General features: G+C 38.2%; 1 protein-coding gene across 3 annotated transcripts in view; it reads right to left on the bottom strand.

The window, feature by feature from the left end:
- Positions 1-17,034, bottom strand: part of LOC148027206 (uncharacterized) — a 79,208-nt gene that overhangs the window by 48,490 nt on the left and 13,684 nt on the right. For all 3 annotated transcript variants that reach the window (XM_087691746.1, XM_087691747.1, XM_087691745.1), the window contains exons 2-7: positions 13,568-13,663; positions 13,268-13,456; positions 12,932-13,162; positions 12,649-12,773; positions 12,336-12,457; positions 11,364-11,446 (exon numbers count right to left, since the gene is read on the bottom strand). In XM_087691746.1, the coding sequence (XP_087547872.1) occupies positions 11,364-11,446; positions 12,336-12,457; positions 12,649-12,773; positions 12,932-13,162; positions 13,268-13,456; positions 13,568-13,663 (846 nt within the window). The remainder of the gene's footprint in view (positions 1-11,363; positions 11,447-12,335; positions 12,458-12,648; positions 12,774-12,931; positions 13,163-13,267; positions 13,457-13,567; positions 13,664-17,034) is intronic.

Below are 17,034 nucleotides of genomic sequence, written 5' to 3' on the forward strand. Positions count from 1 at the left end.
TTGTAAACTCTCCTAGATGATTTTAAAATCTTCATCAGAAGAATACATGTCTCTCATACTAGTGAAATCTATATGATAAATCATGGACATTGCATGAATCTAAGGTCTTCTTGACAAGGCATCAACTACCTTGTTTTGCTTCCCAATAATATGTAGTATTTAAAAGCTAAATTAAGCTAAATAATTGACCCATCGAATATGCTTTTTAAAAATCTTTGGTTGGTTGAGAAAATGTCTCAAATTGTCATGGTCCACCTTAATGAGGAATTCTCCACCTAAAAAATAGTGTCTCCAATCTTTTAAAGCTTGAACGATGGCCATTAACTCCTTTTCATAGGTAGTAGCATTCTTTTCTACATTTTGCAACCTTCTACTTGTATAAGCAACTGCATGTCCTTTCTAGTTAAAGATTGCACCAATGCACTCTCTTGAAGCATCACATTCCACAAAGAAATGTTTCGACAAATTAGGTATAATCAAAATAGATCCTTTGCTGATACAGAACTTTAGAGCTTCAAAAGCTTTTTTCTCTAGTTTGGTCTATCAGAATACCACTACTTTCTTGATTAAATCATGCAATGGTCTAGCAACTACAACAAACCATTTAATGAATCTCTTGTGATAAGAGCATAATCCCAAGAAACTTCAAGCTTCATAAATACAAGTCAATTCTGGCCATTCTACAATAGCCTTGACTTTTTCTAGATCCATTCGAATCCCATCTTTGGAAACAATATAATCCAAGTAGTGAATCTCTTCTAGGAAAAATTCGCTCTTTTTGCCATTCATAGAAAGTTTGTGTTTGCATAGTTCTTGAAATACTATTTTCAAGTGTTACTTATGCTCTTCTTCATCTTTTGAATGAACTAAAATATCATCAAAGAAAGTACATGTAAACTTTTAATATGCTTTAAAGATTATTTTCATCATTCTATTAAAGGTTACAGAAGTATTGATAAGACCAAATGATAGGACAAGAAGCTTATACAAACCAAAAGTTATCCTGAATGTTATTTTATGAATATCTTAAAGAGCAATTATTATCTGATGGTAGCCACTCTTCAAGTCAATCCAGCTAAATACTTTGGATCCATCTAATCTATCCAAGATATCATTAATTCTTGGAATGGGAAACCTATTCTGAATTGTAATTTTGTTGAGGACCCCGTAGTCCACACACATACGCCAAGATCCATCTTTCTTCTGCACTAAGAGAACTAGAGAGCAAAAAGGTAAGGAACTAGGTCTTATTAGACCTTTCTCTAAGAGCCCATTCACTTGCTTCATAATCTCCTCTTGTGCTAGACTCACACGATAGGATAGTCTATTTGGAGATGAGCTCCTAGGAATGAGATCAATATAATGATCTTCTGGCCTCTTTGGTGGTATATTTTCAGGTAAAGTGTCTACAAAACAATCTTCCTACTCCTTTAAGAAACTCATTCGGTCCTCATTCGTATCTAAGATGAACTCTTCAATTCTAAACTCTTTGTTAGAAACTTTGACAAAAATCAACTACGAGAAAATAGACTTTTTCATTGTTTTACAAATTTGTACATGGGATAAGATGGAAATAGAGTTGCTTTCCACTCCCACATCAAAATATATATTTTTACCCTTGAAAGAGAATCTAAACTTATTTTGATTCCGATCAATGGCTGGATCTATTCTTCTATACCAAGCTCTTTCCATCATAGGAAGGCAAAATTGGAATCTATATTCCTAATACCACATCACAATGACTAAGATCTCCAATGATAAAACTCTCATGATCTACATAATCTCCTATCTCAATTTGTAGTTTCCCAATAATGGGAGTAACTTCAAACTCCATTCCTTGAAAAGCAGCACCTAACATTTCTAGTGTTCCAAACCTCTCCTTTGGTAGATATAGAGCTTCAACAATCCGAGGATGGATATAATGATATATGGGCCCTGTATCAAAATGAATGAGAATGGGTTGATTAGCAATCTTATCCCAAGCCATAAAAAGCTTCCTTTTATCTGACGAAGTTTCATCCTGTTGTTTGCAAGGATTCCTTAGGGACAACATTTGCAAGGTGTCTTTAGGGACTGGTCTTTCTTCTTTGCCTTATTAGAACATTGACCAACAATGTGTCCTTTTTATCCACAAGAGAAGCATCATCCTTCTCTTGTATATTCTGCTAATTGCTGATATGTTAGCTTCTTTTTGGATGGCAAAGGTGGTCTACCTCCATCTTTATGCTTTGGTTTTGGTTTATTTGAATTCTTACGATCAAACATCTTGGTCATCTTCCTTTATGATTCTTCTTTTGAGGCTTTACTAAGCATCCATGGCATATGCAGTCCTTCAACTTCTAAGGCCGCATCTTGGGTTGCTTCCAAAGTATTAGGTATAAAGAAGAGAGTGGAGGCACTACTAGGGTTTGCACTAAGGAACACAGAGTGTACGAGTATGACAAAAGCACAACGAGCAAACACGAACATAAAAAGCAAAAACTCACCCTAAGCGCAAAACTCAAAACTCAAATACAAACAGAAGAAGGGATAGAAAGAATAGAACTCTGAAGTGAATGAATGTTGTAAATAAATGTAAGAGTATACAGAGTGCCTAAGGGCAGAGTAGTATGTCGGAGAGTGACATCCACCGAAGACGGATCCCAAGTGTTGTGACCACCAATCAGAGTGACGGAGTAAGAGAAGCACCAAACACTAATCATCAGAGTATGAGGAGACTACAGAGGATGATGCCTAATGATGTGGGCGAAGCAGCAAAATGTAGTAGTAGAACACCACGATAAAACATCATGATAGAACGCCGCAGTAAAACGCAACAGTAGAACGAGGTGATAGCAACAATCGCGAAGGCTAGACCACCACATGGCGGAAGACTAATGGCTGAGATCTACACACAAGGGTGAGAAATCTACACGGAAGAGATCGAGACTGAATGGGAGCAGCCTCTCTATTTATAGATAAGGATGGACCCTCCCAAATTAGAGTTTCATTGAACTCTCTCAAACCGCTTCCTGTTTTAGCATTTTCAGTAAATTAAGCTTGTTTTGGGAATGTTTAACTGGCTAAACAACATGGAATGCATTTCTTAACTCAATACCCCCTCTCAAGCCCAAAAAAAAGGTGAGAAAAGAAGGCCAACCCATTTTTCCCAAGGCATCCCACCCAAAAGCAGCCAAGGTATCAGACAAAGGGTGCACGATGGCTACCTACCAAGACTACAAAGGCGATCATTATCTTACCAAAGTAATCACCCCAAAGAGGCTAGAGCATTAGACAAAGGATGCACGTCGGCTATCCAATGACCTAACCTATCAAGCCCTACAAAGGTGGACGGAACTACAATGAACATTGATTTTTTTATTTTTTATTTTTTTGGTTTAAGCAAGAGATGGTTTGCAGTCAATTGAGGAGAAGACGAGTAAATGAAAAGGAATGGTCAACCCATCACGAAACAAACAAGTTACCCATCCACTCAAGGATGTCGATGACGAGGGAATGGTGATGAAGTAATGGAAGGGAAGGGGGGGGAGGAGGGAAGGGGGGGTGTGTGAACAAACAGCCAATGGAAACAGCGGAGGATCCATCTAGTGGTGCTTTGCACAATGAGTATGCTACATGCTGTGAAATGCTTATCCAACAGGTGCCACTTGGACAGTGTCCCTCGTGGAAAAATTGTTCACTTGCCCAAGCACCCTAGTATAAAGATGATGAAATCATACAATGCAAAGGGTGAAGGTACAATTGGGGGGGCGGGAGGGGGGAAAGGCCAATGCCGAAGACAAGTATCAAAACCTATAGAATACCAAGAAGAGTAGAAACCTCCTCTCAACCTAAAATGGCAGCCAAATGTCGGTCTTCATGTGGTACCGAGAACCATAATGAAAAGAAGCATCCCAACTAGAAGAGTGAGGTAGAAGTCACCGCCATGATAGCATCAAAAGAGATACTATACAATCCGTCTCGTGAGGGGAAGTCTCCATGCTGTTAGAAGAGTAAAACTCCTACAAAGATGGAACTATGAATGGAACAGTGCGCATCCCATGTCTCCAGCCCAAGAAGTTCTAGACAAACCTGGATGTTAGCCCTATACTGAAAACAAAGTTTGCAAAAGAGAGTAAAATCTGCAATTACAAAGGTCAGTAGTGAGATGCTCTAAAAAGAAAAGCAAAACTGAAATAAAAAATAAACTGAATAAACAAGTGCAATAACAGAAATTGTATATGTTTGTAAATGCAGTGAAAGACTTAAAAATGAAATGCTAAGTGTGGGCCCACCATTGCATACGGTGAGATGGGAAGATAGTCCTAAATGAAGGTAAATGTGATGTGGATGCATAAAAAGCAATGGGATCAATGCTAGAGTAGACCAATCAATCAACCCCTCTTGATCTGGTGAGAAAGTTGGGCCCAAAGATCGTCACCCAAAAGTTCTTACAAAAAAAAGTCCTTGCTCTGATACCAATGTAAGCACCAGAAAGAATGTGAAAATGGCAATACTTTAAACTTATCCAACTTGATTAATTATCACCATGAAAATTAGGAGAGAGAGACAGAGAGACAGAGAGGCAAAGACAGAGACAGAGAGACAAAGAGAAGATTCGACACCACGTTGAGAGGGGAACCAACCCCTCCCCCTTTACAAGAATTAATTGAAATAAAACCATGGACACTAAGTGCCTAAATCATATATAAAAGGACTAATTTGCTACAATTCTGAAAATTAGAGTTTTGAAATCCCGATTTCTATTAACTCGAGCAGCAAGCTGATTTTTTTCTTTAGTGCTTAAATTAGATCAAACTAAGTAGAAAGTGCTTCTTGGATTAGAGATACATAGGAGAATACAAAGCATGTGACTAAAATTTTAGCATGAGAGCTTATTCCAAATTTAAAGAGAGATCTCCAATATATAGGTGTAGGGCTTGGGTGCTCAAGTAAAAAGTACAAACTATAAATGACAAGTATTTACTGAAAATGACAACTGTAGAGGCACTTGCTCTTCAAAATGACACATGTTCTCTTCTAGACGCCACATGTCACTTTTCTAGAGAAAGAGGCTTCCAAACCTTCAACTCTAAAAATCTCTCCAATGGTTAAGAATTTGAGATAGTTATTGAAGACAAAATTATTCCTTGCAAAATTCCAGAGCCTTTAACGCAAAAGAATTTTCATTTGAGCAACTCCCAAAAATAGTAACCTCCTAAATTTTAGAAGTCACCAAATTTAGATTCTGAAGAGCTTCATTCATGAAATTTGTTTCACTTTCTAAAACCACTCATTATATGGGCTTCTAGTCAATGTGACTCTAAGTGTGAAAATCTTAGTCATCTGAGCTTTCTAGTCAATCTGACAGCCCAACTAAACTTTTAATTTCTCTTTGGCATCTCATCAATGACGATCTAAGTATAATTATAGGGCGTTTTGGCCATTGGCCGCCCTTAAATAAAAGATAAACATTTAATCATATTTTGAAACACTTAAATAATAGAAATCACCTTTCAAAGTACATGAGCATCAATTTAATTTGGAATCATTGAGCCAATATGTCTTTGTAATAATTGATATATAAAAGATTTGTTACAATGGAGCTACAAGGAGAGCAAGAACGTAAGGGACACAATTGTCAAGTACAAAAGGTATGGTACGATAGGGTATCATACAATACTAAAAGTACCTTAAGATTTCATAAGATACGGTACAATAAAAGTATGTTTTTTCTTTAGCTTGATTATTTTGGAGAATAGATTATATAATCCATGTTTGAACTCTAAAGCCAAAATAAAATTGTCATTAAAGTACAAGGTAAGCACAAGAGGGTACCTAACCAAAAACTCTACAACATGCACAACATGCACTAGAATTAGATATAGAAAAGAAAAGTGTTGAAATCGATGCTCTTACCACCTTCCAATGGCTTGTGTAGCATTTTCAAGGACATGCTCTGAAAATGGTTGGAAGTATTCGTGGATGGCCTCTACACAGATAAGACTTGGATAGAACACCTAGAACAGCTTCAAGCTATCTTAGAACATTACACACAACCATCTGCCACCTCCAACAGAACTACAAGAAAGTTCAATGTGGGACATGAGTCACGACAGCACTAGTGTCCAATCGCGAGGAGGGCGAGGAGGAGAAGGGGAAAGATGGATTCCAAGAGGAGGAGGAGTGGAGGAGCAAGGAAAGAGAATAGAGGGAGAGGAGAAGAGGAGAGTAGGGAGGGCGATGGCGAGAGGAGAAAGAACAAGAACAAGAATAAGAAAACGATAAGGAAGAAAATGACAATTCGGTCTTTTTTTTCTTTTATAAGTTTGTTTAAAATCAATTTTTTAAAGATTTATTTTAGAACAAAGAAGACTTCCCCAATGTGGATAATCAGACAGTCTCCAACTTATCAAGGGGGAAAGAGTGATAGTGTGATGCTTGATCGAAGAGGCTTAAGCCTTGAGGCTCTTATGTACAGATCCAACATGAAAGACAATTAAAAAATCACAAATGGTCAAAAACAAAACAAGTAATTGCACCCCAATAGTCATTCCAATAGGGAAGGAAAAAACTAAAGCTATTTTTTTAGTATGAACCCATATGGTATGGTATGATATAATATGAACCATACGTTATGGACAAGTCCATATGATGTATGAACAACTTCTATTATATACATAATATATATACCTATGAAATTATTAACTTTGGTGTATAATTTACAAAAAAAATTCAAAAGAATACGTATACATTCAGAAACATATGAAAGCCTATTTTACAAATGATAGATCAGTTACATTGAAATGGCACATAAGACCCAAATTGTGCCCAAGCCCCACATCCAAGGTCAAACTAGCTTAAAAAGTCAAGAAGCATTAAGATCGCCTAATGTGGCACAAGCTACAAGTAAAAGGACAAAATATGGGAACCTAAAAGTCTCTCAAAGTAGCATACAAATCGTGTATGGTTGCTACTAGTAGCAGCCCACAAGACTCGCAAAAAGACTACCATTCACATTACATAACAAAGGCATAACATCATCACAATCTGCATTTGCAAGATCCAAAGCATCCTAATTCTTGATAATCAGCAACAGCAATATGTGTCTACTCATTCGCATTAGCAAAAGACTCCACATCATCAAGAGTTATAAACTTTTTGCCTTGAGAGAAGCCATGTCCACAAGCAAGCACAAGTTTGTACTTTGAGTGTGTTTTGCAAAGAAGCAAATAACCTCTTGTATTGAAGTGATCTCCACAAAAGCACCAATGTCATGAGTCGCTAGTATACATGATGCATGTGCTGAAAAATAATGTTTATCTAGTATGAATTCAACATGTTATTCATATGAGCTTATGCAGCATTCCTCAATGATATGACCAAACTTTTTACATGTACTACATGCCTCTCTTTTTTCCAATATACTTTACATTTTAAGCAACAAAAGATGACAATAACATCCCCATCATGACAATCATGCACCACACATTTTCTCATCTAAGAACTACACACAATAATGATGAGCTAAAATTGTCAAAACTAAACAAAGATTCTATTTAATACTGATAACATACTCAACTTCTCTACAAGTGATAAAGTCACCATTCACTCCCACAATATGCACATTGGCAATCCTTTAATGGCATAAGAAACATTATTTACATATATGACAACTCTACTTGAGTGTGTTTTGCAAAAGAAGCAAATAACCTCTCATTGAAGTGATCTCCACAAAAGCACCAATGTCAAAGTACCAATGTCATGAGACTAAGTCGCTAGTATACATGATCCATGTGCTGAAAAATAATGTTTATTTAGTACGAATCCAAGATGTTATTCATATGAGCTTATGCAGCATTCCTCAATGACATGACCAAACTTTTTACATGTACTACATATCACCTTTTTTTTTCAATATACTTTACATTTTAAGCAACAAAAGACTGAGTTTCACCGTCAGTTTAACTAGGCCAGCATGTTGAGCAACCAAAGTCGCTAATTGCATTAACAAATAATTGTATCGCATTAATTCCTGGTTTTGGTCTCCATTTACAGCCCCAAAAAGGGTTTATTTGTATTATTTGGCATTCACTAGTATCCAAGCACCACTCGAGAGAGCCTAGGCACCACCCTAGACAAATCAGTGTCTGATGTGCCTTTAAATAGGGCATGGGCATTATTTTTTGTATCATATCGCTCATCTATCTATCCATCCACACTCTCCCTTCTCGTCTCCAACACCTAGTGCATGCTACCCCATGGGAGCTGCTACTGCCATTGGAGCTGTTCAGCTGCCACCCAACTCAGCTAGTGCTACCACCCTGATCGAGCTGGCTGCTGCCCAGCTTGCCACCCTGTCTAGAGTGCTGCCCAACCTATGTTTTCCATTTGCAGCCTGCGGTGACCTGTTTTGCTGGCTTTTAGCTTGATCTAGAGCTGGAAAAACACTTGCCCTGCTGTCTATCATTATCATCACCTCCTTCTACAATCACGCACTTAAACCAACCTTCCTCCTCGGATAGGGTGGTAAAACCTGATCAAGCACTTAATTACGGCAATGAATAACTAAGCATAAACTGAAATGCATACACTACCTTAACATCTTGGACGATAGACACCCAATTGGCCCCAAAACTAGCACCCCTTTCAGTATTTCTTTATCTTTAATTGCTAATGGACAGTGTACAAGTTGAGATTCCACAATCTCCTTTGCTGATCCAAAAGCCCCTTATTGTACATACAATCAGCAAGTATGTTAGGCCGTTTGCCCCTTGACTTTTCACCCAAGACTTGCACGACTGGAACCACAAACTAGCTAAATGCTACCCCAATTTACAATGAATGGACTGACATCTGAATTCCTTGATAATTACACAAGTTTCAAGTGCTACATTCAATGTATGATGCCTTTTGCTATTGGCACAAGTCCCGAGGTGGCTATCAAACCCTAATTTCTGTAGAATTTCAAGGTTTACAACAGAAATCCTCTTGCTAACCACCAAATATGGCTGAGATCTGCTCCAAATGGCTAAGAAATGTTGAGAATGACTGAATAAAGGCTGAAGAAGGTGAGAGAATGCTAGAAGAGAGAGAAATTTCCGCGTAAGAAAGTTTGAATTCTGATTGCTGTCTGTACCAAACAGCATTTAATGCTCTCACCAACTGCTCAGGAGGCCCCAAATTGTTGTTGTCATCCCCAATCTGCTATCACCAGCTCCTGAAAGGCCTAGAACTGCTGTCGCCTACTCCAATTTGGTCTTCTTCTGGCCCTGGTAGCCTTAGATGGTCCTCCAATAACTGCAAATCACACCAACAGCATCTCCTTCCTCTCTCTTGCAGGCTGAATGAATTGAATCCGTCTTTCCAACCCCCAAAAACGGTTTTCAATCTTGCATGGGCATTTTTGCCAAGTGGCAATCTTCTAAACCCAAATTTCAACATTATCCAACCATTTAATTTCAGAATTAAATAACTCTGAAAATTTATTTCAACCCTTCTGACCCTACCCAAAATTAAATGTGACAATCCATAATTAAATTGGCTAAGCCATTTGCAACCTGGAGTGGTTCCCAACCTCTATTGGCCTTTAGACTGGCATTAATCAATTAATTAACGCTAGTCCTGAGTGTCACAACTAACACTTATTGACCAAACAACTGTCCTAGGGTCAAAACCAACACTAACTGACCCCCAAAGCCTAACTAGCATAACTTATCACAACTTTTGCCCTTGACACTAGTCACCCACTACATCCTTAGGGTCCTTGGCCTATTGCCAAGAAATAACTGCCATGTGCACAATGTTTCATTTGTTACCTTAGCACCGTATCCACCTCTATCAATCATCAAGTAGCTTTCTTACCGTATCGGCATCTGTCAATCATCAATGAAATCGTGTAAAGAGGCCTCCTACATAGCATGGCATTTATTACTTTTGCGTCGTATCGGTCTCTGTCAATCATCAATAAAATGGCATAAGGAGGCCTCTTACGTAGCTACACATTTATTGCTTTTACATCACATTGGTCTCTGTCAATCATCAATGAGTTGCTTTCGCGCATATTACCTTTATCAATCATCAACGAAACATTGTGAAGCATGTGCTAAACAACCTTGCATATTTAACTAATAAATTAATCAAATGTTATCAGCAATATTAAAGCATCTCAAGATTTCACATCCCCACGATAGGCACTTCCAAGTTTCCCTTGCTGGTGAACTAACTTAAATGCTAGAAAGATCAGTGTTTTGCTGTCCCAGCAGCCACCCAACATCCTATGTGTCTGGTCAGTCAACCACATCATCTGCCTTTGCATTTGCTGATCCTGGCCCTATTTCCACCAGCTACAGCTGCATTTTGGTCTACCGCAGGTCACCCAGCTGGTCTTGTGCTTCCAAAGCTCACTCAGACTAATGATCATCATCTTCTTACTCTCTAGCAGCTCCCTCTATTGTTATCCATCATGTTCCAATGTCTACTCCCACACCCCACTGCCCAGAGGACTGCATTTTGCTCCCTTAATAGAGCAGCATCTTCATCCACAAGTGCTGCTATCTAATCACCCAAAACTCTGCAATGATCTCTAAGCTCCACTCACCTCGGTACTGGTCCTAGAGACATAGGCACTCTAAGGCTCACTCCATTGTATCAAGATGGTTCATTCTGCATGATTCATTTAGCATGATTAAATGATCATCATTCTTCTTCTGTGTTTCTGAGTTTTCTTTGTTATAGTATTTGCCATACACATTGTGTTTCTCCCCGCAAACCCTACCATATCTTGACACAACAAAGGTTTGAAGCTGATACCTGTATGGTTGACACAAGACAACAACTGACACCAACTCCTCAAAAGCATACAAGTTGTGATTGCCTTTCAAAACCAGGCAAATGGTAGTAGCTAAGTTTCAAATTATTTTGGTGATCCACCAAGCATGGCACCATGTCACCAATAGAGAGGTCACTTTCATGGTTTTTATTACATCAATATGGGTTACACACCACTACGAATCAAATAAGATCGTGGCTCCCAATTTAAATAGGGTCTGAAACTCCCTAGTTAAAATAGAGCAAGCCACATATTGAAAGCCCTCTCAGAGCTTGTTTATGCACCTTAAAGACAAGGGATACAAGAGCCCTATCTTTTTCAATAATCTCTCTAGTTCCTTAAACCAACACAATGACATATTCTTAATCTACACCAATAAGGCTTCAATTAAGGAACGCACCATTTGAGCCCACAACTTGATGCTTATCCATGCATGTCATCCAACAGTTTATGTGTAAGAAGCTTTAGGATAAAGACTCATCCAATATATTCATTTCCCTCCAAAAAGGTGTTTCTTGCTGCATGCTGCTATGTACATTCTTGTTTATCTCACCTTTTCACATAAAGATTTAGCCTCCAGATACTGCTGCTTCAGCTCTTTGCTTTCAGGCTCCAACCGTAGTCCGAATTCTGCATCTGTTTCCAAACATCAAAATAATGAAATATCAATTCATCGACCTTAACCCTACGATACTGGTATACAAACAAGTGTAAATTGTGTACGACAAATTAACTTGTCCAGATCTGGATGCCAGCCACTGCAGTTGTCAGGCCAGTAGGAGAAAGATTTTAAGGTTGAGGATGGAGGGTGCCTTACAATACCATCTTTGGGAGAAAGACTGACTAACATCCTGCTGAATCTATGAAATACTGTCTATGGCTAGAAGTCTCATGTGCCCAAAAAGTCTTTCTACACCAAGGCTTATACTCTATCTTATGCTTAAACACGTTCATAAAAGAAACAGGCAAAGGATTTATTCTAATTTAGTGCAAACTACTAGTGCTGCAAAATGAAAGCGATCTTTTCATTTATTTGTCATCTGGTAAATTTCATCACATCCTAAATTCTTTTGTAGCAACAAGAACTGAAAGCTTGAAAGTCATTTTCAATTTTTTTGCATAACACCCACAAGTAGATATGCTAAAATACTTGAAGCTACTCTGACAGGATTTTACAGGTTTTAAGAGGGTTTCAAGGTATTAAGATGCTGCCTTAGCTGCTGCTAGTACAAAAGAAGAATTGCAATTTCAATGTTAGAATGCTCCATGGTTTCACTCAACTCTAGTAAAATTGAAAATGCTTACAACACCTTGCTAAATTTTGTGTCAGGATGCCCTGCTGTATTGAAGACGTGATCCAATCCCCCTACCTCCAACAATTAAAAGAGCCTCAAAATAATAGAAGAAGACAACTTGAACATTTAAGCCAGCTGTATTGAAATGTGAATATATAGGAACATGGTTTAAAGGCAGGCTTAGATGAAGCCCCTCTAAGATTCCATATCAAGAAAGAGGGTATGGTTACCTTCAACTGCCCCAAGTAACAAGCCTAACTCCTTCCTTGCCGTGCTTCGCCGTGAATATGCTTTGACATATCGATCATCTAAAGCAATCGCCTCAGTACAATCTATTTCAGCATCTTTGAACCTGATCAAAATAAGATGCATTTGTGAGCCATGGTTTACTCTTTTACAGCATATGATCCTTTCAATTTAGATCAACACCTCTTAATGACTTTAAGATCATATATAAAGATGCAGAAGGAAAATAAATACTATCACTGAGAGAAACAACTTAAATTTGATTGCCATGAAGTCTTAGAGAAGCTGACAACAAACCTTCTTATCTTTATGTATGCCATGGCTCTGTTTGCATATGCTACTGCAGAAGGTTGGATTGCTATACTTTGAGAATAATGATCGATAGCTTTCACAAACTTCTTCTCTTTAAAGCATTGATTTCCCTGGAATGGGGATGGTAGTCAATGCTAGGTGTGATCCTTGAAATCAATGCTAAGTCAATGATCATAAAAGGTTACAATTAAATATCTTAACTTCTGTTTTTAACAGAGCTTAACAATCCCCTTTATTTGAGAAAGCACCTAGAGGATAAAAGGTTTACCAGTTCTTTCTCTGCTGTCGCTTCAGAGAAAGATTCTAATGAGTAAGAAGAGCTAGTGAGACCCTGAAAGGTTCTCAAACTATCATTTTTCCCATCTGTCTGAATGTAACTAAATTCCTTTGCTGTTTCTGGCTTCTTTTCTGAAGTTGGGCCACTCTGAAACTTCCCTGACACTTCTTGATGACTTGATTTAGGCACATTCTCTCTGTCAACTTCTCTAAGTGCAGCATCCTGCTTATTGAGAAACATGTATCGGATTTGATAGGATTTTAAGCCAAACACATTTTTTAAGAAAAACCATCCAGAAACACCTTTGGCAAATACAGATAGTATTACCACATCAAATTTGTCCCATTTATCACGGAACTTATCATATGTATGGCTTGCAGCTGTTGTAGCTTTGTTTCTAACTGTTTCAGTCTTTGCATTTTCTGAGCTTGTAGGACCAACATTCCTTGATTTTGGAAGTTGAGTCATATGTTTAGTCATTGAGGAAATTGCCTGTCCGCGAATAGGAGGGACTTCCTGCATGTGATAGTAGTTAAAAAGGAACTTTCACTATCATGATGAAGAGAGGATTGTAAGTTCTGGAAGTGAGAATGTCAAGGGTTGTGATATGTCAGGTTACTACTTTACCTTCACTTCATGTTGTGCTTGGCTTTTTAGTTTCTTATCTTTCTCCTTCACCCTATCCTCCCATTGTTTCAAATCCTTAAGAAAATCTTGAAGTTCCTGCATAGAAAACAAGATGTCACAACTTCAAACATGAAGACACAAAAACCATGAGAATCTTTCAAATTTTAGCTCAACTCATAGTCACAAGTGACATGGGACAGGGACAATGATCGAGATGGGGACGTGATGGAGAGGGCTGAAAATAGGGGATGGGGGATGAGGGACCAATATGGCATTGAAAAAATTCAAAATATACTTTGAAATTAATAAAGTTTTTACATTGACTCTTTTCAGAATGTGCATCATCAAAGTAACATATAAAGGTGTAACTTGACACTAATACATACTAATAACACGATACAAATAGCCCAGGAAAAGCTGATTAACTTTTAATATTAAAGTCCAAATAAGCTGTAAACAAGTACATGTGTCATGACTCATGTGACAAGTTAGCATTGATGATTAAATTTTAGTTGAGCACAAAGCTGAAACATATAAATAAAGGCTAGTGGAGGGTGGCTAGCTGCTTAACCACAAAATAATGCCTACTAAATACTAAAAGGACCAAAGAAGACAATCTACTCTGACAAAGTCAAAATGGCAGAAGGCTAAATCAAATCAAAATGACAAAATAGCACATAATAGATACCAAGGCCCAATACACATGGAGCAAATACAAATCAAAATGGGCCATCAATCAGGCCAAAGCTGCAAGCATCAACCAGAATCCTCCTCATCACAATGATTACTACGATCCTCCTCATCCTCATCCTAATGGTGCTCCTATGGCACTTCCGTCTGCTACTCTTCCCACTCCCCAAAATGATCCACTTTGGCAATCACGCTTTTACCAAACATGCACAAGTTGGCTAAAACCAGTCTTCCTCCTCAAAGAGGATGGTAGTAACCTGATTTAACACTAATTACAACAAGTAATTAATTCACATAAATTGAAATGCACACTTTACCACTTTAATCTTAGACAATGGACAGCTTGTTGGCCCCAAAACTGGCGCCCTTGTGGTATCCCTTTATCTTGAATTGCAATTTGGATGAAATACAATGAGATTCCTTGAATTTCCTTCACTCTCCAACTGCCTCTTGCTATCATAAATGACCAACAAGCCTTCAAACCAATCTGCCCATTGGTTTGCTCGAGGATTGACCTTCACCTTACTTCTTGTGAGAGAAATGTAGCCCCAAATTGACATTGGCTAGCTGGCCTCTTGAATCTCCCTAAAATTCTTTAATTTCATATCTTGGAATTCAAGTCCTAGGCCCTCGATTCTGAGCACACATCCCCAAGTGGCTATCAAACCCTAATTTCTACTGTGAATTAGGATTTACAACAAAGATTTCCAATATCTCCACCTCTAATGACTCAAGCTTCTGAAAGATGCTAAGGGGAGTTGAAAAATGGATGTGGAATGAGAGAAAATGTCAAAGAGAGAGAAATTTCAGACTTCTATCGCGAGAAAATTGAAGAAATCAATTGTTGCCCTGTCTATACAGCCATGAAAGCTATCTCCTCTAATGGAACACACCGAATACGATTCATTTGGCTAAAACAATTCCTCAAACTGCTATCACCTATTTCTGTAGTCTCTTCAGGGCATGTCACCTGCTCTTGGAGGGCCTCTTGCTAGCTGAAAATGGTCTATCCACTGTTGTAGCAACTCTACCAGCCTTCTCTCTCTTCCTCCCAGCTTGCACAAGGTTCGAATGACCCTCTTTCTCTCTCTTCTAACCTCAAAAACGTCTTTCCCACTTACATGGGCAAGTTTTGCCTAAGTGGCAACCTTCTAATTCCATTTTCCAACATTATCCAACTTATTAAATTAATTTTTAAAATATTAATTCTAAAAATTAATTTAATAATTATTCTAGTGTCCAAAAAAATGATTCCATAAGCCAATAATTAAATCCGCTAGGCCAATTTATCTCCCAAGTGTCCCTAAGCCGTTATTGACCCCTAGACTGGCATTAATTAATTAATTAATGCCTAGTCTTTAATATCACCACCATTGACATTAGTGGCCAATAAATTGATCTAGGCCCAAATCTCACACCGCGTATCACCTAGTACCTATCAGACATAACTTATTACAACTTTTGCCTTGGCATCAACTGATATCTCAAGACCCTAGGTCCCACACTATGAAATAATTAACTTGCACCCCTCACATGTGCACTCACATTAGTACATTTGATTAACTTTTAATCAAATGCTAAGCAAAGTAATAAAATTTCATGTCCTGGTGACAAACTACCCCCTTGAAATCCTCGATCACACTACAAAGCAAACCAAACTACACTGGAATTTCCCAAAAGGCATCTAGTAAAAACAACATTGGCCAATGTTGCATAACCATGCTAATACCAAAGACTTGCTGAAATTTTCCATCCAGCATACATAAAACATAGAAACCCATAGAATGCATTTTCCGTTAGCATATTAACTGTTCTAGCCAAACAATCATAGCAAAGCATAAACTAAGCACAACCCATGGTTGAACTATCAATGGCATTCATAAAACATGCTGCTGTGCACTAAACCAACTAAATACCACTGAAATCGATAATCATAACTAAAAACCAGCAACCGATAATCAATCTCTAATAATCATAGAATGATACGTACTAATGCATAGTGATTACTCGAGGATCCACTATACACAAGAGTTGTCCATTACTCGAGGAGTGGAAGTGCTACCCCCCCATGAGCCTTAGGTAATACTCTGGACCCTTACTTTGTTGAACCTAACTGAGCATGATCCAAAGTCGGCTCTAACTAAAATACATCAAGGTAAAGTGCATCATTGAGGATAGTCTACTTGGTAACCCTCCTCCATCCATTGCATCCATCATAGGTGAAACAATACTAAAACTTCACCAACAAGCACATGGAAACTTTAATTCTACCTCATGCCCCAAAACCTGCACTAGCTTCTAGGTCCTTTCCCTCTAGAGCGTTAATATCCTTTATGCTTTCACAATGTTGCAATGCCAACTTAACTAATATACAACATTGCATCTAGTTGACTAACCCCTCATGGGTACTTAACATGCTAGGAGCGCTAGATACATTAAGAAACATTCTTGTTTGCATACTTTGGACCATTGCAATATGACTATGCATGAGAATTTCCATACTTCCAGTCATACCAATATACATTTTCCCATATATTGCATGCATTAATAGCTGCATTTCCCTCATGACAAGGACTATACACCGCATTTGCATGGCCAACATTAATACCATGAGTCCCAAACATATTGGGCTACATATATGCATTAATAGCTGCATTTCCCTCATGATCAAGACTATACAGAGCATTTGCATGGCCAACATTAATACCATGAGTCCCAAACATATTGGGCTATATACATGCATTGCCAAACTTGCCACCTTATACCCCAACATCAAG

Source organism: Lygodium microphyllum, chromosome 13 (assembly GCF_053477565.2).
Source record: "Lygodium microphyllum isolate KBCC chromosome 13, Lygodium_microphyllum_v1.1.10, whole genome shotgun sequence".
Classification (NCBI taxonomy): domain Eukaryota; kingdom Viridiplantae; phylum Streptophyta; class Polypodiopsida; order Schizaeales; family Lygodiaceae; genus Lygodium; species Lygodium microphyllum.